This window comes from Pyxicephalus adspersus, chromosome 1, assembly GCF_032062135.1.
Source record: "Pyxicephalus adspersus chromosome 1, UCB_Pads_2.0, whole genome shotgun sequence".
NCBI lineage: Eukaryota > Metazoa > Chordata > Amphibia > Anura > Pyxicephalidae > Pyxicephalus > Pyxicephalus adspersus.
In genome coordinates, this window is record NC_092858.1 from 165002942 (window position 1) to 165029279 (window position 26338).

The following is a 26338-nucleotide window of genomic DNA, read 5'->3' on the forward strand; positions in this document are numbered from 1 at the left end:
AAATGTTGGAGTCTCATGGTGAACTCCCTGTATGTCAAATTCCAACATCCTTGTTTAATACAATATTAGCTAATGCTTTTTAAAATTCTTGTTGCTTGTAGCAGATTTTTAGATTTTGGTGACGGTTTCATTGTATACATAGTTAAACTTTATTGGTTTAGTGAAAAGTTGACCTTTTGTGTTTGTATTATAATTGAAAAAGTTTATTTTCTTTTCTTCCATAAGTTTATCATTTACCTCAGTGACCTTAAGTTCAAACCAATGCATTGTGAATGTAATGAAGTTGATAGATATCAAGATCAGAAGTTTTTTTTCCCCCTGAAATATTTCTCTCCATTGTGTGCTTTATCTTGGTTGTGTGTTTCTGTTCATCCCAGGAATCTTTCAGACATTGATCAGGATGGGAAGTTAACAGCAGAAGAGTTTATCCTCGCTATGCACTTAATAGACATTGCAATGTCTGGTCAGCCTCTGCCTCCAGTGCTGCCCCCAGACTATGTGCCACCGTCATTCAGGTGAGAAATGCATACAGCACTAAAAATTGGGGAAAAAATAGGTGTTTATTAAAAAAAATATATGGCATGCAAGAAAGTATCCTTGTCAAAAAAAATGAATGGATAAACAATTTCAGAAGGGAGGATGAAACATGCCATTTAAAATCCTTTATTTTTTTCCCCTGCATTCAGCTGTAATTTTATGGGGTTAGAAACAGGGTCTCTTTGAAATGCAAAATGTTAAACCCATATTCTTATTCCTAAAACCTAATAAAGTATAAATTTGTAAAATATGAAAATAGGCCCTTTCTTCAGTGGAATATTCGTAGCCTGAATCCCCAGGACCACATGCTATGCTAAGCAAGGTGCAAAATTGCAGCAAATCTGTTTTAGTATAAAACACTACCAGGGACTTTATTAAACCAATATTTAAGCATATTTAAATATTTATATATTATCCATCTTTTACAGGAGAGTTCGATCTGGAAGTGGCATTTCCATTATGAGCTCTGTGTCCGTTGATCAACGTTTACCAGAAGAACCAGCAGAAGAGGAACCTCAACTTTCAGACAAGAAGTTGCCTGGTAAATAGTGTTACATTTTCTTAATTCTTATATGCCTTAGGCATTTTAGTCCTGTTTGAGGAATATTAATCATAATGGTGTTTTGCTTTGTGTAGTTTATGGGGCTTGTGCTTCAGTATATATAATTTCATGGTTTACACTTTAAAACCATTGTCACCACACATTTAGGTCTATGGTGATCACAACAGCAAATATAGTTAAAGCAAAACACTCTAAAAGTTCAAGTTAAAAACAGTGCAATTTTTAACCTTTGTTGTGTAAAACCACACAGAGTATTTGCCTTTGCATTTTGTTTTCTGGAGAATGATATAGTACCACTTCATATTAAACCCTAACTTCAAGATCGAGTGAGTGCGAAGAATGCTTACCAGGTGCCTCTTCTTGTAAAAACCCATCAGTAGCTATTGAAGCAAAGGGAGAAAATGCCTAACCTTACCCAGCATCACTGGCACATAGTAGGCCATTGCATGTGTTTGCATGTTAAATCCATTTGTAGTTAAGGCACCCAGGTGCATTAATGTGCATCTACTTTACAGTTAGGTATGTTAAGCATCTGAGCCCATCTTTGCATTCCTATTGGCCCATTACTGTGATAGTCTGCCTTACCAGCCATTAGTTACCCAAAAAACATTTTCATTTCCTTCAGTCATTTTGAGTCTTTAATTGATAGCATACCTGCTGTGTAGCCACCCAGAGTTCACAATACCAATAAAGTAAAATTTGTATTTTGCACAATATTTTTGTTTTAGGGCAGTGTGTGAGTGGTGGGCTAACTCAACACAAACGTCTAAAATTTGTGTTATTAACCGCCATCTTGTAAAGGCTGGCAGGTATCCCTCATTGTTCAGCACTATTCCATACTAGTAATATGGGATTTGCATTGTAAATTTGACCGCAAATTGTGATGGTGGAACACTTGGTCTTTTTTGCCAAGGCTGCAGTACCTTTGACAGCAGTTGGTTCCAAGTGTTTACTACTCTTTTAGTAAAAAAGATGTTCTGAACATTAGTCACATAATTGATGTATTTAAAGGTTTCTTATATCCTCTGTTCTCTGCCAGTGACTTTTGAAGATAAGAAGCGAGAGAACTTTGAACGTGGCAACCTAGAATTAGAGAAAAGAAGGCAGGCTTTGTTGGAGCAGCAACGTAAAGAGCAGGAGCGCCTTGCTCAGCTAGAGCGGGCTGAGCAGGAAAGAAAAGAACGGGAACGACAGGAGCAAGAACGAAAGCGCCAACAAGAGCTAGAAAAACAGTTGGAGAAGCAGCGAGAGCTGGAACGTCAACGAGAAGAAGAGCGGAGGAAAGAAATTGAGCGGAGAGAGGTAGACTCCCATTTTATATACTGTGGTCTCTAGCAAGCTAAACTCTAGGCAAATGTAAAATAAACAACATGTGCAACTCTGTAATGATTACTGCATCATTTATAGTATCTTATGCATGCTAGATATGTAAGTAAGGGATGGAGTGTGGAAGGAAGAAGCGGCACAAAGGGACAATCTGTTGATATGCTCACAAGGAGCTTGCTGATGGAACGGGGCAGTATGAACGATATAAGCTCATTACTATGGGATGGTTATTGGTGATCTGCGCGTATGTGGGTCGAGTGAAATAATGCTGGCCATCAGACTGAGGGCAACTCATCAGCAAAAGACTACTACAAGGGAAATCTCTAGATTGAAGTACAATATTACAGCAAAAGTTGCTTTTGGTATTTTTATAATGTTCCTTTCTATTCACTTTTAGAACAAATCTACCCCGAATTCTCTAGACAGCTGTCCCACTTAGATTACTTCGAATACCATTCTCCAAACCACCGCTCATCCCAGAACTCATTTACTATCGCTCTATAAATGCTCCACTTGCTGGACTTAAACTTTGAAGTAATGCTCAAAATATACCTACAGGGGTGCTTGTCTTGCACTTCAAGATTTTGGTGCACTGAGAAGCACCTTGCTATTTGTCTGTAGTATGATTTGAAATTTTAAGGAAAATATCAAAATATAAGGCAACAATATATTTAAGCATGGCTATTTATTGTGGCCTTACGTGCTTCAGTAGTGTTAAATGTTCTGGCCTGTCCCCAGGAGATTCCCTGCTGACAATAAAAAGAGCATTGGAAGCCAAGGAAAATACCCGTCAGCAGCTCAGAGATCAGCTGGATGAAGTGGAGAAAGAAACTCGGGCAAAACTTCAAGAGATTGATGTCTTCAATAACAAGCTAAAGGTACTGAAGCAGCCTTCTCATTTTCTTTGATTTGGGTTTTTCTGGAATTCACAGTTCTAAAGCTGTCTGCATTTATTCACTTTATATATAGAAAAACACAGTAGTTTACCCTGTCATTTGTTGACCCTTGCAGTATAAATTTCCCTTATTACTAAGTAGTGTTTTGATATTCTTCTGAACTCTGTACAACATTTGGAACACCCCTATGTTTTCTTGTATGTTTGACCCCAACTTACTCACTGACTTTGATATGAGCAGAGCAGCAAGGTGGGTTGAACATGTTAAAATTATTATTGCTGTCTGGTGGCTAACACAAGGTTTTGGTTAAAGTCTAGCTTTTAAAGCTGATGTTTAATTTGCTTTAGTTTCAGTATTAGTTGTAGATATTATCAGTATTAGTTGATAGACTTTTTAGGTTTATGAATGGAGAAAGCAAAATCATAATTACTGGTCTGTCATTTACTGGACAACCAACTTCATTACATTGCTGTCAACAGTGCACGTGACACGCACATTAGTATTTTCCCTACAAATGTTTTTAAGCTGGGTGGGAAGAAGCTGTAGGTGGGTGCAGCCCCTGTATTGTGATCCAAATTTTCAGCAACCGCCTAAAAACAGCCGGGTGGTTACTGGAAAGTGCTGGGTAGTGTGCCCAGCTAAAAGGCAGCCAGCATATGCCAGCATATGGGGTCATAAAACAATGGTAAACATAAACATATCTATTTTTAGAAACTTCTTCTTAACATAACATATTACTAATATGGTAAAGGTATTCTTTATAAAGTAAGCAAAAGTAATTTTGAACTGGCAGAATGCCTGATTCTAGTGAAGCAAAGACCAGGAGACATTCTTAATTAGCCAGTTAAAAAAAATAGTACCACGTACTAGGTAAATAGAGCAATATAAAGATATTACTGTGGATATAAACATTTTGATGACCACTGATGCCATACGCCTAAAACCACATACATTATCCAAATGAAGCTGATCTCATGCATCTTTCACGCATATAACAAAAATTACATTCATGACTTAATTTGGTAATGCACATAGTTGACACTGTCAGGCAGCTTTTAAAGATTTGTATTTACAATGATATTATTATTAATATTAATAAACAGGATTTATATAGCGCCAACATATTACGGAGCCCTGTACATTAAATAGGGGTTGCAAATGACAGACGAATACAGACAGTGACACAGGAGGAGAGGACCCTGCCCCGAGGAGCTTACAATCTATGATTTTTTGGAAAATTTAAGTTCTTTGGCATCATTGGCTACAAAATTATTGGCTTTCTTGGGATGAAGTACTGTACACCCAGGTCATGTTCTTCTAAAACACAATTGATGTTGGAGGCTACGCTGAAGCTTGCAATGATGCTTGGCAATGCCGATATGTTAAATTGGGGAAATACCAATTAGCCTTAAGGGACAGGATTCTGTACTTTACCTCTTCTGAATTTCCGAAGTCCTTGTTGCCCTTCTATTGTACCTGCTTGTCATTTTTATGTTTGCTGTACTTCGGGAGAGTCCTGTAAGTCAAAAACAATGTTAAAAACACACAATTTGTCCAATAATTTGGACCCATGACCATCGCACCTGTAAGAGCTTTTTGGACATATCCCATTCTAAAGACAGATTTATCCATCACCCTTTCTTTTTGTTGCTTTCATTTGCCTCACTTTTCTATAAAGGTTTCCAAATAATTTTAGAATGTGTCTGTAGGCATTTGCCTTCACTGGAAGCACCTGAGCCTATTCATTTGGAGAGTTGCCCTACTTTGGTGTGGTCAGGTTTCAAACTCAGTAATAAAATGTACTTGTGTTTCTTTTCTTTCCAGCTACTGGTAATTTGTATTTTTAGTCTGTTGAAAAAGAAAAATGCAATTCCTACCTAATAGGGAGTAATTTATGGAGTTTGTTTTATTTTTTCCCCCTATAAGGAATTGCGGGAAATGCACAGTAAGCAGCAGCTGGAGAAACAGAAAGATGTGGAATTGGAGAGAATGAAGCAGAAGGAGCAGGAGAGGAAAATCATGGAGCTGGAGAGACAAAAGGAGGAGGCTCTGAGGTACAAGTAATACTATGTAATAAGCACTTATTGCCAAAGAAGCAGCCAACCAAACCTAACATGCAGGTAGTTATTATGTAGAGTCAAAGATAATATCTTTAGGTGCAGGATATCCACAATTGAATGTTGCTAATTTGTAGATATTACCAATTGTTTCAATTTTTTTATTTGTATAACTAGTTTCTATTTTTTTTTTTACAGCAAGCTCGATATTATATGTAAAAGATTATTATGCAGTGCATTGTTTTTAATATAAACAAATATCCTCATATATACGAATGATTTCTACTGTATTGCTGAAAAGAGCTTGGTATCTATTATTCTTTCTACTTGCAAATTCAATGCACATGCAAACTCAATGCAAGTTCTCTTCATTTAAAACTCATCGTTTTCTGGTTACCATGTTGGCCACATGCCTTTAGTTCTTCTAAAGCCAGTGGCCAGGAACATTTATGCATATCATATGACTTTACTTTTTAATACTTGCTGCCAGCTTGTTCTAGGTGATTGACCCTAAAGCTTATTAATCAAATAAAGCAAATTCATTTTACTAACTTTTAACAGCTCACTTTTCATCAGTAATCAACAGTTGCAGCCTCTGTATACTGTAGGTTTTCTTTAGGATAATTTGCCTAATACTTTTTGTATTTGGGAATATTGTAGTTTACAAATTAGCCATTTTCCTTTACACAAAACCTCAACCAGTTTTATCTGTTCCCATGCTCTTCACATGCTGAAAACACAAGATGCTTTCACCAGACCATTTTGGTCTATTAAATGACAAGAGGAGCTTAATCCTGTGTGTGACATTTTGAATTTATGGTGTACAAAAAGCTTCAAAGTTGCCATACATTGAATGTTTTGACAATTGTTTTTAGAAAACTGCAGCAGTTACTGAAATGGAAAGGTCATTTTTAATAGTGTTAAATTACAAATGTCTTGTGTGCGTTCTTCAAATTGTTTCTGCACTTTCAAATTTATAATAGCACATAAAAAGATTTTGGAAAAAACAAATGATTTCTTATTTCTACTTAGTCCCCTTCCTTTGCAATGCATTTTGCCAGCACCATACATATTTTTTTTATCCCATCAGCAAAAATTCTTTTTAGGTTGAGTGTAGCCACTGGTGCACAGTTGCTTTCACATAATCTCCCCCCTAAAGCTTCTTTGGATAGTCCAAAAAGGTGGAAATCAGATGGAGCTAAATCCAGACTATGAGGTGGGTGTTTCATAACCTCCCACTTCCAATGTGTGGTCTGCAGTGTGGGGGCGCCTGTTGTTGTGCAACAACACAAAAAGATGTATTACAGATTGTTGTTTCTGTTTTTGCAACTTATAGGTTTTACAGCCATCTTCACCACACCTTGTCAATTCTTAGACTAATTTCAAGGTCAGCCAGACTGACCAGTCACATGACTCAGACACATCCAATTACTACGTCTCCTGTCCTCACCGTTTCCAACAAAAATATAAAAGTGCGGAAACTTTTAGATACATAAGAGGCGTTACCCTTTTAACAGTTCACTATGAAAATTAAAAGGTTTTGCTAATTTCTGTGACTCTTGTTTAGGCAGATATCTGAGATAAGGAATGACCGTGAAGAACTTGTCAGGACAGACAGCCAGAGAGAACATCTTCATGAAGAGAGTCACACAAGTTTATTGGAAAAATTTAGTTTATCCTTCATCACAGGTTTATTCTGCTGCTTTAGGTATTTGTACTGAAAATCCAAGTGGAAGGAAGATAATCGTTCTGTACATTATAGGTGTTTAGAGGAGCAATAGCAATAAGGTTATGTATTAAATGTTTATTTAGTAGCTGTTAAGCAGTTTTGTTTTTTTTTTTCAAAAAACTTATTTTTTAGAAAAGTGCACTTCTCAAAAGTGTAATTCTCACATAGGTTTGGAATAAATCCATCTGACTTTGTGTCACATGCAACTGGTGCATTTAAATTTGACCATTTTGTAAGATATCCTAGGATACAAGACCACATTTTGCTATGCATTGGATGCATTGGGCTTTATTGAAGCAAAAAAAGGTCCACATCCTTCTAACAACAGATAAAAATACTTTGCATAAACTACTGGCCTAAAGTTCCAAACCAGATGGTCAAGTGACCAAGTCTGCCTATTTAGACGGGAAATGAAGTCGGTGTGGACATTAGCAAAATTCATGTTGGCAAAGGTAAGTATTTTAGTTGTGATGTTTTGGAATTATTCCTTTAGTGAATAGTAGGTACAGGGCATAAGATATGTCAGTAAGTATGGTTTGATGCTCCATTTTCTAATTTCCTGAGCTTGAAACCTTTATTATTCACCTTTCAGAAAGGAGATTGAGCTGGATAAACAGTGGCAAGACCGTGTGAAGCAGGAAGAAGAGTTGCCTCGACACAAACTGCTTCAGGATGAGGAGAAACAAAAAAGGGAGGAAGCTATGAAAAGAATGGAGGAAGAGCGAAAACTGGAGGCTCAGGAAAAAGCCAGCAAACTTTTCCAGCAACCTCCAGAGCCAATGAAGCCAGGAGGCCAGGTCCCCTGGACAGGTACAGGTGTGTGTGTGTGCTGCAGTATGGCTTCTACATCTGCTTTTACATATTCATCCAGGAGCCTCTGGGGGCCGTGCTTTAACATGCTTATTTATAGTAGGGCTTTTATTTTATATGTTCGTTCTGCTTTATTATGGAATATTTAACACATTCTCATTCAGCTTTTTCATGGACCTGCGCTTACATGCTCACGTGTGTGTGTGTGTGTGTGTGTGTTTTTTTTTTTTTTTTTTTTTTTTTTAAGCACCAATATCATTGAGACCTGTCATGCTCCCTTATCACCATTAGGGCTGTGCTTTCATGTGCTCTTTTAGCACAATAAGGGACCACGCATTGTTTGTATACAACGTGTCCCTGAACACTTCTTTCATGTATGGGCCTGCCAGGTTGTGTTGTGTTTAACTTGTAACCTGTGTATGCATTATTGGTATTTTTAGACAGTATTTCCCCTTTAAAAATTTAAATTATGTAAACAAGCTAGGGATGTAAAATACGTCTTACCTGCCAGGAACTATTTAGGATCTGTTTCATTGGACAAATTCCATTTGTACTTGCTTCAAGCTGGTCTTCAGTTAGCATTAGGAATTAAGCAGTTGTGCCAAAAACAAAAGCCCATCAACACTGGTTGTAAATACATTTTGTATTTACATCAATCCCTCAGTGTGGCCTTTCTAAAGTTGGAAAAGTCACAAAAAAGGACCAGCATTTCTGATTTGCAAGAGAAATTAAATCAAGATCAGTGAAGTGTTTCTGTATCTAAACTCTAAGGAGTCAAATTAGAACTGGTTATAATGAGTATTTTATATTGATCATAACCTTTTTTTGGTTTAACTAGTCTGATTCAAGCTGAAACTTTCTTCAAGTATACACTGTTTATATTTCTGTATTTCATGTATTCTTTTTTCTTTTTTTTTTAGAGAAAGCACCACTTATGATCTCACAGGGAGATGTAAAGGTGGTATATTACCGGGCACTCTATCCTTTCGATGCCAGAAGTCATGATGAAATCACTATCCAGCCTGGTGATATTATCATGGTGAGACACAAGTTTTGTATTTCTTTTTGTTTAGTGCGGTGTTTCTCAATCTTTTTAACATGGCGGGGACACTTGAAATAACTTACGTCCTCAGGGAACCCTTCCTATAACTACTATAGCCACAGTTTATAGTACATTAGCGTGGTGGTCACTGGGAAGAATGTCACCCTTAAAGCCAAAAAGATCATGTGTCCGATAAAGTGACCCAAGAGGAAAAAAATGCTTATTGCTCAAGAAACATCTAGATATCTCTGGGGAAACCCTGGTTGGGAAAAACTACTTTAGTGAAAAACATAGCCTGTGGAAGGTAGGATTAAAGAAATTACTTACCCAATTAGGTCAAGCACCTAACCTGTTCATTCTTATCTCCCCAGGACTGCCCTGCGATCCAACTTCTCTTGCAGTTGGCACTAAAATCCGTACAAAAGCACTTACGTTTTTGCCATTATTTGGCTAGGCAGCAGCGTTTCTTTTTTGGTTCTATGTGTACTGAATATTTGATTTGTTTCAAAAATTTTATTTTTCCTGTTCCTCCTCGGATTTATGAAAGGATCTACGCCAGCAAACTAAACCTAAAAAAAAAAAAAAATTTCAGTTAGAGGTATTTGCTGGGCTCTGAGTGGTGTTTGAATTGAAGGAGGTCCAAAATGCCAGAGATCATTTGAAGTCTGGTGGCTGTTGCCAGTCAATTACCTCTATCACAGTGCACTCTGACATGGGAGTGCTTGAGGTCAGGCATTATACAGGCTAGTTACAGGTAACTCTTAGGAGGTGTTCTGTAACTCAAATAAAAAGAAAGCAGATTGGAGCCGACAGAACTAAAAAAAATTTCCATTTAACAACACAAACGTCAGCTCAAACATGTTAGGTGCTCACTGGACTTTTTGCAGTATCAAAAAGTATTTTTTTGGTTTGCAGCAGTTTTGTAGCGATAAGGAAATGTGCACGTATTTGAGAGAAGTATTGATTTGTTACTTTTCTAGCTGAAGTTCCAGGTGATGTTTTTTGACATGTTAGCTTTATTGAAATATCTGCCTGTATACATACATGGAGAATATAAACTATGAACCTCATTTTTATTAGCTTATGTGGTATATATGATGTGAACTTGCATCTGTTTCTCATTGTAGGTGGATGAGAGCCAAACTGGGGAGCCTGGGTGGCTGGGAGGAGAATTAAAAGGGAAAACTGGCTGGTTTCCTGCCAATTATGCCGAGCGACTGCCTGAGAGTGAATTTCCAAGCACAGCCAAGCAAGTAGCCGACACTTCAGCCAAAACCACTGTCCACTTGACACCGTCCACAGCCACACCATCAGCTTTTACAGATACATCTACAAATGCCAATAACTGGGCTGACTTCAGCTCGACGTAAGTACTCAGGGCATTTTTTATTCTCCAGAGACTATCGCCTTTATCATTATTTGTATTGTCAAATTTCCAGTAGCCATCATTCTATGAGTTGTTGTTGTTAAGTTTTTAATATTTTTTTCCCTTAATTGTTTTTGTGTCAGGTGGCCAACTAATAATGAGAAAGCAGAGACTGATAATTGGGATACATGGGCAACACAACCTTCACTGACTGTACCCAGTGCTGGGCAGATTCGACAACGTTCTGCTTTCACCCCCGCCACTGTCACGGGTTCCTCTCCTTCCCCTGTACTAGGACAGGTAAGACGAGGGTATATAAAATGGAAGACATTTAACCTTTGTGTACCAAGTCTGCTTTGAAGATCAAAATCCCACATGCAGAGTTTTGAAATATTTTTATACATTTGCTTTTTTTATTATTTTTTGGCTTTCTAAGGAATCCAGTCTGCTGACTTAAAAACTGTTGCCATGCTGTTGAGTTACAAATATTCAAACGTCCATAGCCAAACAGCAAATAAACTTTAAACAAGCTGTAAGCACTTCAGAGTTATTTATATTCAAGTTTACAGTGGTTCCTCAGCTCTGCCTGTCCTCTGCCCCCTTCTCCTATAAATGACTCTTCAGCCTTTCCATATTTAATATTTATTGTAAATGCACATCAGGAAGTTGGGGAAGGGGAAACAACTTCAGTGCTTCTGCTATGAACTTGTATGAATTGCTTTCCAGTACCTGCACCTTTAGAGGCCAGTGGGGGCTTGTTGAATAGTTTAATTGCTGCCTAATAAAATACATAGCTACCTTATAAAACATACAAATACTTAAATGTTTATAACCTAGCCAGCATGCATTATTTTTTTCTGTGTTTATTCGTTCAGTCCGCAGCTGGTAATGCTGTCCTAATCCATCAAACATAGGTCAAATTAAAAAAAAAACATGAAAATTTCCCCTATGTGTTATCTTATTAAACACAGCAATTACAGGAAACTCCTGGCAACGTGTACAGGTTTTTATACGATTTTTAAACAGATGTAAAAAAAACAATGTCAATGATATATGTATCAGCCCAAAAGAAAGCAAAAAGAGATGCACGCTGTCAATGTAGTAAAAAGAATATTCCCTTCCCCAAATACATCTGTCTTACCCCAGAATCACGGTTTAAAGCAGTGAATAGTAAACAAAAGTTGCTTACAATGTCAAAAATGTTTCTGTGTTCAGTTGTAATAACACATACAGAATTTGAGTATGTTTTTAAAACCAGGGTGACAACACTCATTTATCCTGCTATGTCTACAGAAAAGCAATGTTGTCATTTCAGGACAGGTAGAGTGTTAGGACTACGTAACACCTCTGCTTCACAGAGAACTTTGGAACAATACTTACTGTTAAGCAGCATAGACATTAGACAGTTCATTATCATGGTTTACATCAACCTTAAGTCTTTTTGTGTCTGTAGTTTAAAAAAAAAAGTGTGTTTCTTTTTTAAGGGTGAAAAGGTGGAAGGGCTCCAAGCACAGGCCTTATATCCATGGAGAGCCAAGAAAGACAACCATCTAAATTTTAATAAGAATGATATCATTACTGTTCTGGAACAGCAAGACATGTGGTGGTTTGGAGAAGTTCAAGGTCATAAGGGCTGGTTTCCCAAATCATATGTGAAACTCATTTCAGGTCCTCTTAGGAAGTCTACAAGGTATGTTGACCGCATTACTGGATAGAGCAGCACTGCCCAATGCAGAGGAAAAAAAATAAATCTCTGTGTGACCATTCTTTTACAAAGTAATTGTGGTTTCTGTAGCCAGATATATTGGGAGTCTTGGCCTTATCATATTATCTTATCAGCTATGCAGTTTTCTTTGGCACAGGTCAGGTTTCTTATACCTGTATGTGAACCTAGAAAACAACCTGCATTAAAAAAAATAAGTTTCCTTATTGGCCTTATTTTTTGGCAATCATGTTGTCCTCTAAGCCAGTGGTTGCCAACCTTTTCGGGGTGCATGCACGGGCAGCCGGGTGTCACTCAATGGGTGAGAAACCTCCCCTATAGTAAGGTCATGATTACATAGCCCTGCCTGTACAAGAACTGTACAGGGGACATGGTCCGCGGCTGTGGCCGGTGCTTCCCCCAAGCTGGGTCCTTCTCCTGACGTCGCTCAGTGGTGCACCGACCAGAACTGCGGACCTCCTAAATTTTCTTGCGGACCACACGGGTTGGCGACCATTCAACAACAAGGGGAAGATGAGACTTTTTTGAGTCTTTATAAGTTGAAAGACCAAAAATATTAAATCTAGCCAATATTTCTTGATTTTTCACCTCCGGATGCTGCTTTCTGAACACCTAAGATGAAGGCAGAGGCACAGCTCCCAAAAAGGGAAGGGGGTGCTAGGTTTGGGGGACATGGTGGCTAGTGGGATACACATAAATTGATAAGAATGGAACTCCTTTTTTTACCATCATTAGTTCTCAGAATATTTTTCCTTCTCTCTTTTAAAGTATTGACTCAACATCTTCTGAAAGTCCAGCCAGTTTAAAGAGAGTCTCATCACCAGCATTCAAGCCAGCTGTCCAAGGCGAAGGTATGTCTGTGGGATGAATTAGTTGGTGTTCCCAGCCATTGGCTTTGGTAATAAAAAACCTGATATATGAAAGCATTGTACAGCGAATCAGAAGATCATGCTGAACATATACTGAGAACAAAGTAGCCATAGAGTGGTATTTCAGGTTGTTTGTTGGTTACTTTTGTGATATGATTCATGGCTTGGTATAAATAGGTAACTGGTTTAATTGCCACACATTTTGTATCAAATGTAGACTGGAAGTCATGACTTCTAACACAAAAAATACATAATAAGCAATACATTTTATTATTATTTTTGTTTTTATTAATATTTTTTAATATATATAATGTTATAATTTTCTTGACTATTAAAGTGGATCTGTATTATAAAGGTTATGTGTTCTGCTCCCCTAAACTATTAGGCAGTGACATATGTTTGAGGAAATGCTCATGCCAGTGTCACTCTTACCTGCCAAGCATTCTGTGCTGCTCCACATCTCTGTCTACATCAGCAACTAAGGGCCTTATGTCTTCTCTTGCCTGTCTCCTCATCTGTTTATCAGTGCTGAAGATGGGGATGAATAGATACAAGGACAGTAGCCTGCAGCTTTTGATGCTGGCAGAGACATGGAACAGTGTTGGAATGCTTGAAGTCAGAGGTGCCCATCCAAAGTTTTGCTGAGTGGGCCTTGATTTGGGGTTACTTTCCTGATACTGTACCATCAATGGTGCTTACACACATAATCTTTCTACTTAATATGTTTACTGAAACTTTGCTGGGAATTGGATATGAAGAGTGAATTTATGTATTACACATTGTTGTCATTTTTTAAAGCATTTTATGGGTGAACTTACCAATTACACTGTTGCTTTCAGAATACATAGCAATGTACACGTACGAGAGCAATGAACAAGGCGATCTGACCTTCCAGCAAGGAGATATGATCGTAGTCATTAAGAAAGATGGAGACTGGTGGACAGGGACAGTGGGAGATAAAACTGGTGTCTTTCCTTCCAACTACGTCAGACTAAAAGATTCAGAGGTAATTTTATATGCCTAACAATAAGCCTGTATACAGTGATAGTCTAAATTAGGCTAAACCAGCATGTACTTTGTAGGAAGTACCGTACACTACATGTTTGAGCGTTAGAGGGTTTTTGTTTTTGTAGTAGTTGCTGTTTTAACGTTTAATGATCATATAAACCCCTCTGTTATCAAAATAAGCCCCTGTTATCTAAATGGTAACTACTTGATGTAAATATCTTGAAGGGGTTTAACTGTCATGTTTCTCTATGTTAGATGACCTCACAATTTTTTTAATAGCCAAAATAAATAACTATATCTTATATCCTACGCAAATCAGGACCTCTGCCTGCCTTCAGGTTGTCATCCAAACATTCTTGTGCTATGCAGATTTACCTAAAGGCCCATGTTTACTTCACAGTTTTGTATTGCCCACAAATAGGTATTTCTTGCTCACCAAACATTCACTTACAAACATTCAGTAGTACCTAGTACAGGGCCTTGTGGTAAACATCACTAGTGACTTGTCTGATCACAATGATCCTCATTTTCTTCGACACATAGTGATATCTATGCTTTAGGCAACTGCATATCCACTGAACTAAACAAAAGTTAAGTCATTTGCATAGTAATCCAGATACAATTTTTTGTTTTCAAACATAAAAGGTCTGGAGCAGAGGACATTTTTATTCTTGATGTACTGATTAAATCAGCATATATTACTGTTATTTTAATGAATCTATATTACACTTTTCTAAATATTTCTAACATACATTTTTCTTGTCTTTTGTAGGGTGTTGGAACAGCAGGTAAAACCGGCAGCCTTGGAAAGAAACCAGGTGCACGTTTAACGCTTTACTAGAAGAATAGAACATATTGCAGTTTTAGGCCACTAAACATGTGTTTATGCTTGGGGAATTGCTGCATATGTCTCTTTACACATTAACCTTTGGATTTTGCTAATATATTAATTTGCAGTAGCATTGCAGATTTTTGTGGTTATCTAAAAAAAAAATAACTCAAACTGTTTTCATTGTATCTGGATTGATTTTATATAATAATGTAACATCTGAACAAATTGGTTTATTGATTAGCAGAGGTTGTAGAGAAGTTTATTGAAATCACAAGGACAAGTTGGGAAGTTTCATGTCTTTCCCAACTTCTCCTTGTGATTTCAATAAACTTCCCAACTTGTCCTTGTGCAAGTGCAAAATGCAAATGAGAAACTCTAATTATGTTTTAATTTCAAAGTTCTGTAGCAGGGATTATTAATAATAATAATAATAATAATAATATTACTTACTAAGGGGCTCACAATCAAATGTCCCTACCATAGTCATATGTCATTAATACAGTCTAAGGCAGTGGTCGCCAGCCTTTTCAGACCTACAGACCACTAAATGCAGGGACTCCGGACTGTGCATACACGGGTAGCCCGTGTGTCACTCAAAGAAACTTCCCCCCAGAGTGATGTCATAATGCTAGAACCTGCCCACACTCCCATCGCAGGTCTGCGCTGCAAGGGCAAGAGTGCTAACCTCTGAGTCTCTGTGCTAGATTAAAAAGAGTCCTGTTCTATTGGCATTCTGGAAAGCCAGGCCATTTCTATTACACAGTACACAGACCAGGTTTCCAGCTGTCTGACATGCCCCCTACACCCTGCTCCAATCAATAGCAATGTGAAAAAGGCACTTAAATACAGATTGACTGCATTACAATTAATGTTTAGGCAATAAAAGGGTTTTAGTTGAATGCCACATTCACTGGATTTGGAATGAGGGTGCACAGAAGCATTTGTCATAATATTCCACAATATAATAGTTTGCATTTTAGACTTTCTTGAACTTGCATGACGAAGGTAATGGAATAATGTTTAACTGGAGCATTTTTTTTTTTTTTTTTTATAATATGTCAACGATTAGGGAGGGGAGTTCAGCTTTAAGGTACTTTGAAGTTCAGCTTTAAAGGCCTAAGGTACACAAATGTCATTACACCAGCAAACGTTTATTCCCTTTGGAGAAACTAATTTGTGACTCCACTTTACTTTGGCATTCTTTACTATGGTTAGTGTTTTCACCTTACTGCTATTCTGGGTTTACAGTGTAGCAATTAAATGTGCAGTATTGCTGCTTAATCACTTTTGCCTCTTGCGAATGTTTGTAATATCGCAGTGTAGTATGATAGAATAGTTTTTACTTCTGTTTATCCTTCAGAAATCGCTCAGGTTATCGCGCCATATACGGCTACTGGTCCTGAGCAGTTGACCCTAGCTCCTGGCCAACTCATCCTGATCAGAAAAAAGAATCCTGGAGGATGGTGGGAAGGAGAGTTACAGGTACACTTAAGTTCTTTTTTTTTTTTTTTTTTTTTTTTTTTTTTTTCCATCCATTTTATTTTCATTCAAAAATTATCTTTTACTGAAGTTTTATATACATCCATCAAATTATATATTTTCTCTTACTTATAACCGCCCACCTGTGGTTGCATAATTATTCTGATCGCTTGAGTCATTTACATTCCTCCATTCTTCGTAAAGCCACTGAATAAAAATGTTTTGTTTATATGAAAATAAGTTATGTTAAGCTACACATCTGCGTTAAGCCTGAATCTGTATCTTGTACCAAAGCTAAAGCAACACATACATACATTCATGGGTATTGCCACATGTACTTGTCCTCCCTTTGTAGGTATATCAGGTATTCTAGAAAGTACAAGTCTTCCTAAACACATGTTCTTCTCTACCTTCTATTTGTTGGTAGGTCTACTAATAGCTGCAGCTGCAAACTACAGTTACTAAGTTTGAACCCCCCATGCGTTCTTCCTAGAAGTGGAACCTGTTCATTTATTGCTATAGATGTCCCAAATTTTAAACGACTGGTGATATTTTTTATTTTTCACTACTATATTTCTGTCATGTTTTGTGTTTGTAGGCCCGTGGGAAGAAGAGGCAGATTGGTTGGTTTCCCGCCAACTATGTTAAACTTTTGAGCCCTGGTACAAATAAGAGCACCCCTACAGATCCTCCTAAACCAGCAGTGTTACCGACCAGTAAGTACTGTTCTCATCGTTCAATTTCAGGTTACTATAATTTTTTTTTCTCCCAAGTGTAGCTGTCCAGTCTGTAGTCATCTGATTCATTTTTGAAATTTGGTTTTCTGTGACTTTCCACAACTTTAGGCATGTGTCTGCAGTCTGGGTATAGCGAATTGAGATTTTGGTAAAAAATTATTTTAACCCCCCTAGCGGTATTATCGAGTGTGACTTGAGGTGGATTTTACCTGCAATTAGCAGTAATCCCAAGTCACACTTGGGGTAGCTTTTAACTAAAAAAATAAACCCCACTTACCGTATTTTTCGCCGTATAAGACGCTCCGACATATAAGACGCACCCAATTTTAAAGGAGGAAAATCTAGAAAAAAAAAGATTCTGAACCAAATACTGTACTATTCCCCTTCTGATCACTCATGTGCCATTCATACTGTATTCCCCTTCTGATCACTCTGTGCCATTCAAATTCCCCTTCTGATCACTCTGTGTCATTCAAATTCCCCTTCTGTTCACCCTGTGCCAATTTAAATTCCCCTTCTGATCACCCTGTGCCAATTTAAATTCCCCTTCTGATCACCCTGTGCCAATTTAAATTCCCCTTCTGATCACCCTGTGCCAATTTAAATTCCCCTTCTGATCCCCTTCTGATTACTTACCTTTTTCCCTGCCGGGGAACTCCGTTAGGGCAGGGATCAGCTTGCTTCCGGGTTCCGTGCTTTGCGGGGGCGTGTGTGCCGGCTTCTTCTCGCTGTGCTCTGCAGGAAGGAGGAGACATGCGCTGCAGCCAGCATCGAGGAGAGAAGAGGAGACGTACGCAGGATCGGGGTATCGGGTGAGTATGTTGTTTTAATTATTTTTTAAAACGGCCTTTGCCGTATAAGACGCACCCACTTTTCCCCCCCAGTTTTGGGGGAGAAAAAGTGCGTCCTATACGGCGAAAAATACGGTACCTTGCTCTGTTGTCGTGCTGCTGGTCCCTGCAGGTCCTGGGGACACGTCCTTCCTCCTCGTTCCCCAGATGGTGAATGCAGCGGTGCCGGCTGGTAGATCGGTGAGAAATTCAAAAAATTTTGTAGTGCATTCAATACAAAATAGCTGTATTGAGTCCAATACAAAGAAATATTCACATAATATTTTTTCATTCTTTTTTTTTTTTTTTACGGAAACTTGTGTTTTATTGTTTAAAGTTTAACAAATGTAATCAATTCAATATCGGTGAGTTATGCCTAATGTAAATAATACATTTCCATGCAAACAATTGTACCCCTTTTTGCATGGAAATTTGCACGGAATTAGACCGCTAGGGGGAGGTTAATGACCGTTGCCCACTCAAATACCCCTCCTTACATTGCTTGTCCCACACTGGTAGAAGGCTGGGAAACACTTTTGAATTTTAGAAAGAATCAGATTCTTCACTTACACATTATTATGTTTTTATTAACTAAACATGCACACTAACTTGCCAACATTGAATAACTTTATGCATAAGGCTGTCATAACTTCTTATCTCCATTGTACTGATGTGCATTTTGAAATATTAATGTATGAACGCTTCATATATTGTTTTTAAACCTCATCAGCTATTACTGGCCCCGATGTTAACAGTTTTTATCTAATGCATTCCTAACATTGTGGGAACTTTTTTTTTTCTTAGTGATTTGAACCAAAGATTGTGCTAACATACCTGGGTAAATAAAATAAAAAAATACTTATTTAACAAATTTTACTTTCTAGCCTTTCAATGTGCTGCTTATTTTTTGTGTTTGAATAGCGCTAACATATTCCACAAAGCTCCAGGGGAGCCTAAAATGTAGCTTGCTGTATTGTTGGTTGAGGATCACATGTTTTATTAAAACAGATGTACCCTTGAGACGTTATGTAAGCTGCCACTTCTAAACTCATTGTAAAGAATGCTAATTACCTGCATGTCCATCTGTATTGAGGGAATCCTTCTCGGTAATGTACCTGGGGCTTTGTGGTGTGCCTGTGCTGCAGCACTTTTATTTTTTTTATTTTTTTGCACACGTGCTTGTGTGTACTTGTGTGGTAAGGTCAGTTTTTAATGCTAGTTAAAGTCACAGTAATAAATTCTGTTGTAAAGATGTGTACTGCACCACGTCTCCAATCTTGAGTCTTTATCTGTTTGTGAGGTAATTCCTATAGTATTTTTTGTACCTTTGTGCCAGCTATTGGTAATGTCAGGGCCTGAAGCTGAGGTCCTCTATACCTTGTAAGTTGACAAACTGAAGTCTGCTATTGTCTAGATAACAAGTTACACACTTAGACCTGTAGAGCCATTATTATTTTTTGCCATGGTGCATTAAAGGTTGATAACAGTTGGTGCAGACTTAATAGTGCTGACAATAAAATTAGTAGTATGTCCACATTGTTACATACAACTGAAAAATTTATGACTGATAATCGGCACGTCGCGAGTGACTCTGCTTTTTGTTTTTTGTAGCGTGCCAGGTTATTGGAATGTATGATTACATTGCACAGAATGATGATGAGTTGGCCTTCTCCAAGGGTCAGGTGATCAACGTACTGAACAAAGAAGATCCAGACTGGTGGAAAGGTGAACTAAATGGTCAAGTGGGTCTTTTCCCTTCCAACTACGTCAAGCTGACCACAGACATGGACCCCAGCCAACAGTGTGAGTACATACAGGGTGGACAACTTCATTTCTTTGACCTTTGCTGTGATTCTGCGGCTCTTTGCAGAAATCAAAGCTTTGTCTTCTGCTGCCTTAAATTCCATCTCTTTGACGACCTTCCACTTAATGATAGAAAGTGCTGACGTGACCTTAGCCCAGCTGTAAATCGCTAGCTTTAGAACTTGTGTCATGTGACCATTCATTGCTTGGTGTGTGACCATTTCAATTAACAAAAGACCAAGTCCACCCGAAATATTTCATATAAGTGAGCGCCAGCTTTTTGAATTGCTATTTAACTTTTTTATTAATATTTATTTATTGGGCTTAATTTTTTTACAGCTTATATTTATCAAATCAAGGTCTTTGCTAAATATTCCAGTCATGTCCTTTACATAATTGAGCAGGCTTTGCCTTCTTTAAACCCAAATTAGACTGTTTTCTGGAAGGCAGAGGGTGGTGGTACCCAGTTGCAGACCTGTAAGAAAACAGTGCAGGAATTAAATTTTTGCCAGCAACCTAGTACTAATATACCACTTTTGGGCTTAATTTATTATGGCACTTAAATCTGTTTTAAATTTTTTTAGGTTATTAGACAATTGGCTATTAAGGCGAAAGTATAATCTCTTCAGAGATGTTTTAGATACATTAGGTACCTAAGGAAGAGATTATCTTAATGTAAATACTATCAGTGTGTGGCGTTAAAAAACAAAACAAAATGTTTTTATGTAGTTTGTATTTGTGTACCTTGAGGCAACCATATTTGCTCATCACATACTTGGATTCTGCCTTTCTTAGTACAACCTGCAAATAAGCATATACTATATATAATAAGAAAACTATACAATCCCTGTGTGGCTGGTATTTTAACCCAGGTGTTCAATTACAAAAATATGAAAGTGAGCATTAAAAAAAAAAATAGTAAAAACTGTAGTAATCATGGATAATGAGTAATACAAATAAATTAACCTTGAAGTGCACTTGTGCTCAGAATATAGACAAACATATTCACATGTACAAGCAGTTAATAGCTGTAAAACAAGCCATGGAAACACTGACATATAGATACAGAGATCAATCAAGGCTTAAGTTAACATGCTTTTACTGCTTGTTTAGTAATGGTAAATAATTTAGTGTGCATCATCTGGGAACAGTTTATTATTATTATTAATATTTATTATTATTAAACAGGATTTATATAGCGCCCACATATTACGCAGCGCATTCACAATATACATATTTTGTGCAGTTCAGAACAGATTAACAACCAGAGGGCTGTGCTCCAAGGTCTCCTTTCCACTATAGGTGTGTGGTGCATTTTGTAAGACGCATGAATTTTTATGTGCATTGTCATGCTTTGTGTTTGGCAACCCATTCATTTGTTAGGCTGCACAGATGTAGTGCATGCTGCTTATTTCAAATTGCACCAGACAGCTACTGTTTTCCCTGCACTGCTTCGTATTGTGCTTTAGTGCATTATCAAGGTCCCTTTGGGGTGCCATTGATGGTAACTCAGCAAAACAAATGGTTACATTAGCGCACAAATCTCCAATGCACTGGTGGGAACAAGGCCTAAGGCTAGGTCCGCACGTCGTATAATTCTCGCCCGATAATCACCTCGGGGCTGATATCGGATGAGAATCTGGCATATGTACATCGCTCGTTGGGGGTCGTTCCGACAACCGTCCTGGCTGATCCACGGATGATGAACGATCGTAATGAAAGTGAAGAGGAGAGAGCTCAGCAGGGTGCCGCTCCATCATTCTCCCCTCTTCATAGAGCAAAACAGGACTGTATGTACAGCATTCGTTCAGTCTTTTGTCGATGGAATGGGTCGTGAAAGATCCTTTACCACGACAATTGTTGCACGTGTGTAGCCAGTCTAAGGCCTGTTATACTTACTCTAAGGTTGTTGTAAATCCCAATATCTTGAAAGATCTGAGAGTAAGCCCTGCTATTAAAAAAAGCAAAAAAAAAATGCTTTTTAGCGTTTAGTGCCTTTCATGCTTCATTATCCATATTTAAAATTGTAACATATCTGTTATCAAATTGGAGTGCAGTCATCTTCGCAAAGTTGTGCTTGAACAGCAGATTTAAGATATTGATTTTGATTTATTAAAGCTCTCCAAGATTGGAGAAGATAGACTATCATGGGTGATCCAACAAACCTGGAATGCTTTTCTTAAAAATCATTGGCTATTATTTGCCAAATGTTTTCAATCTCAAACAAAATCAATGATAATAGTCTATATTCTCCAGTCTTGTAGAACTGTAATAAATCCGTTCCATTGTTTTTTTATATGGTGCTCAAACGAATGATGATCACTTTGGCTTTTACAGCTGCCCCATGACAGCCAATAGTCAACATTTGATTATTTCTTGGTAGTCACATTTAGATATTCTAATCATGCCTGGATTATGTGATACATACTGTCTGTCATTATAATTTATTCATATTATAATAATTGAGGAATTATTGTAATCAAAGAGAATAACTAGTTTCCATTGAGTAACACTATACATTAAAGGGTCAGTTTAACTTAAAGCTTGAGCTATTGGAGGAACCTGATATATCATACCACAGCTTCTTGGATTTCATTGGGGAAGTATATTTTCAACCAATATTGGAACACTTGGTGTTCCTAACAATCTGGCGTGTTTCTTTCTACTCCTTTTGTATTATTCATAATATATCCAGCTGCTCTAAAATTGGAAGAAAAAAAAAATGAGAGAGAATATTATAATATACAAATGTGGCTGTTGCAGAATGTAATCCTATGAAATGGAAAGTGTGGAATTTCCATTTAAATCTTTAGCATCAACAAAATATATTTGTTTTGGATGAAGAGAACTAGTTCCAAATCACAATCAAGAGTGAGTATAGATGAAACCAAAAGAAAGTAATATAAATATAAAGCAGTGTTCTCCCCAGCCCCTTTTAGCAGGGTGCACCACCCAGCACTTTTCAGTGACCACCCGGCAGTTTTGGGTAGTTACTGAAGAGTTGCCACCCGCTTACAACTTCTTCCCACCTAAAAAAAAGTTCTGGGTTGAACACTGCGTAAAGTAATATTACATTTGAACTGACCCTTTAATAAGTTACTTTGTTTCCACCAAACCGTTCTCTATTCATAGAAGTCCCAATTCACTCCCTGTGTGTAGCATGCTGGTTTTCTTTTTATTTGCTTTTCTTTTTGCATCATGTAGAGTCATTGTTGTAGTGTTTGGTGGGTTTTGATTTTTTTCCCCTTTTTCATTTTGGTTTTGCTTATGTGTTGTTTTCCTCCTCTTTCTAGGAATCATATGTTGTCCATCCCCCTACTCAGGCTTGAAAGTCCTCAAAGAGACCCACTATCCCATATCACTGCCCAGAGGGATGATGGGAGATGCAGCCTTGATCATGTGACTACCAGCATGATCAGCCACTGCCTTCTGACTAGAAGACCCCGCTGCACAGAAATTTTACCTCATTTTTCCATTTAGATGCATGTGACCATATTGTTGTATCCGCAGATCCTGAAGCGAAAAAGAAAAAAATAAATTGACGCTCAAAGAGTACAGAGGATAGTGGGTCCTTTTGTGGCTTTCTCCGTTACTAAAAACAAAAAAAAAAAAGTTTCAAACTACATTTTCATTAAAGGTGCTGTTCAGTTTGACCTTCTAGATCTGAACACGTTATCCTCTGAGGTATTAGTTTGTTTTTGTTTCCATTTTGTTCATTGAGCAAAAAGACCCACTATCTAGGAATGCTGCATGTACTATTGAACTGTACCCATAAATATTTTAATTTTAAGTTTTATATGTTTCCGATGTTAGTTTTGTATGTTTTTTTTTATAGCTACATTCAGTGTCACATAAAAGAAATGTCTCTCCGAGACGTAAACGGCTCATTTGGTTTGCATTCATTAGTGAATTAGCACATTTTTGTATAAGAAGGTAAAATGTATCTTTGCGTGCAATTTTTTTATTTCATGCTGAAAAAAAGGGGCAGTGAAAACATAAATGCATCTTGGTTAACCTCCGGGGCTATCTGAATTATGGAATACTTGAATTCAAAGGTTGTATTCTGCTTTTAGCAGGGTCCCAACAAGCTCATTACTGATACCAGAGCTTGCAGCTTTACCAACACCCCCTACAAATGGATCCTGTCCAGTGACAAAATATTCCCTGCTGTATTTTCCATTGAAATATTTGCAGGTCGTAATACATTGCATGGCATAGAACCTAGCGTGTTGCATCTAATGTGAGCTTTTGGAAGGACCTGCTATCTCTTAATGGACTGCTTAATCAGTGGCTTTTGGATTTAGGAAAGTGCAGTCTTTCTTAGTGACCAGCATACCTGAAGACCATTTCAGAAATGAGCGACTCAGCCTTCTCTAGAACCATCTGAAAAAGGCCTTTGCTGGTTACATAATACAGATGCCATGGAGGTTAACTTGGGTATAAGTACTGCAATACTCAATGAAAGTGTCATTTTCTTAGGGAGGTTTTCCAGGATACATATCAAAATTGTATGACCACCTTAACATTTTTTTCAACACAAGCAACTCTCCAAATGTTTCCCCTCTTAGAACAGGTACTTGCAGACATTAGAAGATCATAGTCAAAATTGGCAAGCAGCCTAGGTCTATTGGCCACCTTCAGCTTTTTGTTCACCTAGGAAGAATCTGGTAGCAAATCAGATTTGTCTCGATGTTGGATAAAGAGATGCAGCAACCTGCAAAGGGCAAAAGTAAAGTGGAATGGTTTTTCTTAGTAATTCTTTTGTCCTCCTACTTCATGATTGAGTGGCCTATTTTTTGCAAGAGCTGCCCTTATGTCCAGGAGTTCTCTAAAATACAAAATTAGGAATAGGTTACCTCTGAGGCTTTACTAAGCAAAGACCAAAAATACAATAACCCAAAACAACCATTTGCCCATCAGTTGTTGCTGATGTGACTAAGAAAAAAGTAGCTATAACTATTATACCTGTTACAAGCCTTATGAATAGGCCAAACATTAATAAATCTATATGATTGCTTGAATTACACTACAAAGTTTCAGGCGACAGCTTAAATTGCTGTTTTGAGTTTCTTGAGCACAAAAGGTAGGTAAGAGGTAAATCATTTTTCACTATCCTGGAAAACCCCTTTAAAAATTTGTCAGTGAGTAAATCTTTGCTCCATTTGCGCCATTCTGTTTTGCACATATATACACACACAGACACACATCATTGTTTTGTACTGTTCTATATATTTAAATATTTTTTTTCCCAGGAGTAAGCTCAAAAGAGTAACATATGTACTAACAGGCCCAATCACATTTATTTGTGGTCAGTAAGAGGCGCACCCTCTCTCCTCCCCTCGGTCAGTGAAAGGGCTTATTCGCTGTTCATTGTCATCATCAGGACAAAGAATGTATACACTATTTTAACCTGGAATTAATTGCAATGTTTACATATTTTTTATTATTATTATTATTATTTTAACTAGACTGTGGAACTTGTCATTTTTAGAAGCTTAAAATGTTGTAATGTGCTGTAACCCTCATTTGTCTGTCTCTTGGTACACTAGCCTTTGCTTTTAACGCTTTGGCCTGAGGAGACAGGTAGAGGAAAATAGGATACAGCCCAGACTAAGTCCTTGTAGTCACGGCTGTAAACTATTCCTTTTTGTTCTGTGCCGGCCATTGCCCCCCACTCTTTCTTAGTGTTACAAAATGTCTCCTCAACTATCTATGTACTGTATGTCTGCTGAAACTTCCCATGTCCATCTGCACCTCAGTATTTTCACGAATGTAAAATATATAAATATATAAAAACCTACAGCTTTAACAACTGTAATACAGCCTTTACAATCAACTACATGTATAGATAATTAAATCCTTCTTATAAAAGACGAACCTCCAATGTGTGTGTTTTACTTATATGTAAATGTATATACATGTATTGTAAGAGAATCTGGAATCACCTTTTACAATTCATTAGCTTGGGATGCTGCTGGCTGTTAAGTTGCAGTTTTTTGTGGGACTGTTCAGGGGGGAAAAAGAGGAAAGTAATAATCCACCCATGAAAAGTTGACATTTGGACTGAGTAAAAGGATTGCTGGGCTCTTGTAAGTCTACTAACTCCAGGAGTCCAAGGCACAGGTGGTGGCTTCTTCTGATGACAGGTCCTGGACTTCTCATCACGCCAGGGCAGCTACACAAAGGTAAGTCTGTGCCATAATCACCAAGTTTGCTGTGCATACTTGCTGATCATGGCAGAAGCTCACCACCCACCAACAAGTATAATTCCTCATTAAGTCTACCAACTACCAACAAAGTGCCATAGCAGGCACATTGCGATGTATGCATTGGAGGTAAATCCAGGTACTAAATCTGCATAAACCCATCAAAATGCATGTCACATGGAAGCAGAGTCTCCTGGGGTGCTCTCATTAGGGAAGATGAACCCGATATAGCATTCCATTGGAGATTTCTCATATGTCAAGTTTTAATTTCTGTTAATTGCCTTAGTGGGAAAATCCAACCCTTCCTTTTTGTCTTACTGGTTGTCACTGAAACAGAAATAGAAGAGAAATTTACTAGGAAACGCTGAGGAACGATCTTCCAATGTTTTGGGCACAACAGTGTGATTGAATAGCCTCTACCTTTCTTTTGAGCATCTCATAAATAAGCCAGCATAAATAGTACTGGGATGGGAGAAGCCAATGAGTATCAGAAACTTTTGCACACCACGTACACATTGCACTGAGA

The 26338-nt window shown here is 37.8% G+C and overlaps 1 protein-coding gene across 1 annotated transcript in view; it reads left to right on the top strand.

Moving 5' to 3' along the window:
- Positions 1-26338, top strand: part of ITSN1 (intersectin 1) — an 89261-nt gene that overhangs the window by 36211 nt on the left and 26712 nt on the right. Inside the window, exons 8-23 of the mRNA XM_072419929.1 lie at positions 243-515; positions 966-1078; positions 2139-2433; positions 3135-3303; positions 5248-5375; positions 7700-7923; positions 8838-8956; positions 10087-10325; positions 10469-10625; positions 11810-12015; positions 12817-12899; positions 13757-13923; positions 14698-14743; positions 16118-16239; positions 16835-16952; positions 19415-19606. Of these exons, the coding sequence (XP_072276030.1) occupies positions 243-515; positions 966-1078; positions 2139-2433; positions 3135-3303; positions 5248-5375; positions 7700-7923; positions 8838-8956; positions 10087-10325; positions 10469-10625; positions 11810-12015; positions 12817-12899; positions 13757-13923; positions 14698-14743; positions 16118-16239; positions 16835-16952; positions 19415-19606 (2651 nt within the window). The remainder of the gene's footprint in view (positions 1-242; positions 516-965; positions 1079-2138; positions 2434-3134; positions 3304-5247; positions 5376-7699; positions 7924-8837; positions 8957-10086; positions 10326-10468; positions 10626-11809; positions 12016-12816; positions 12900-13756; positions 13924-14697; positions 14744-16117; positions 16240-16834; positions 16953-19414; positions 19607-26338) is intronic.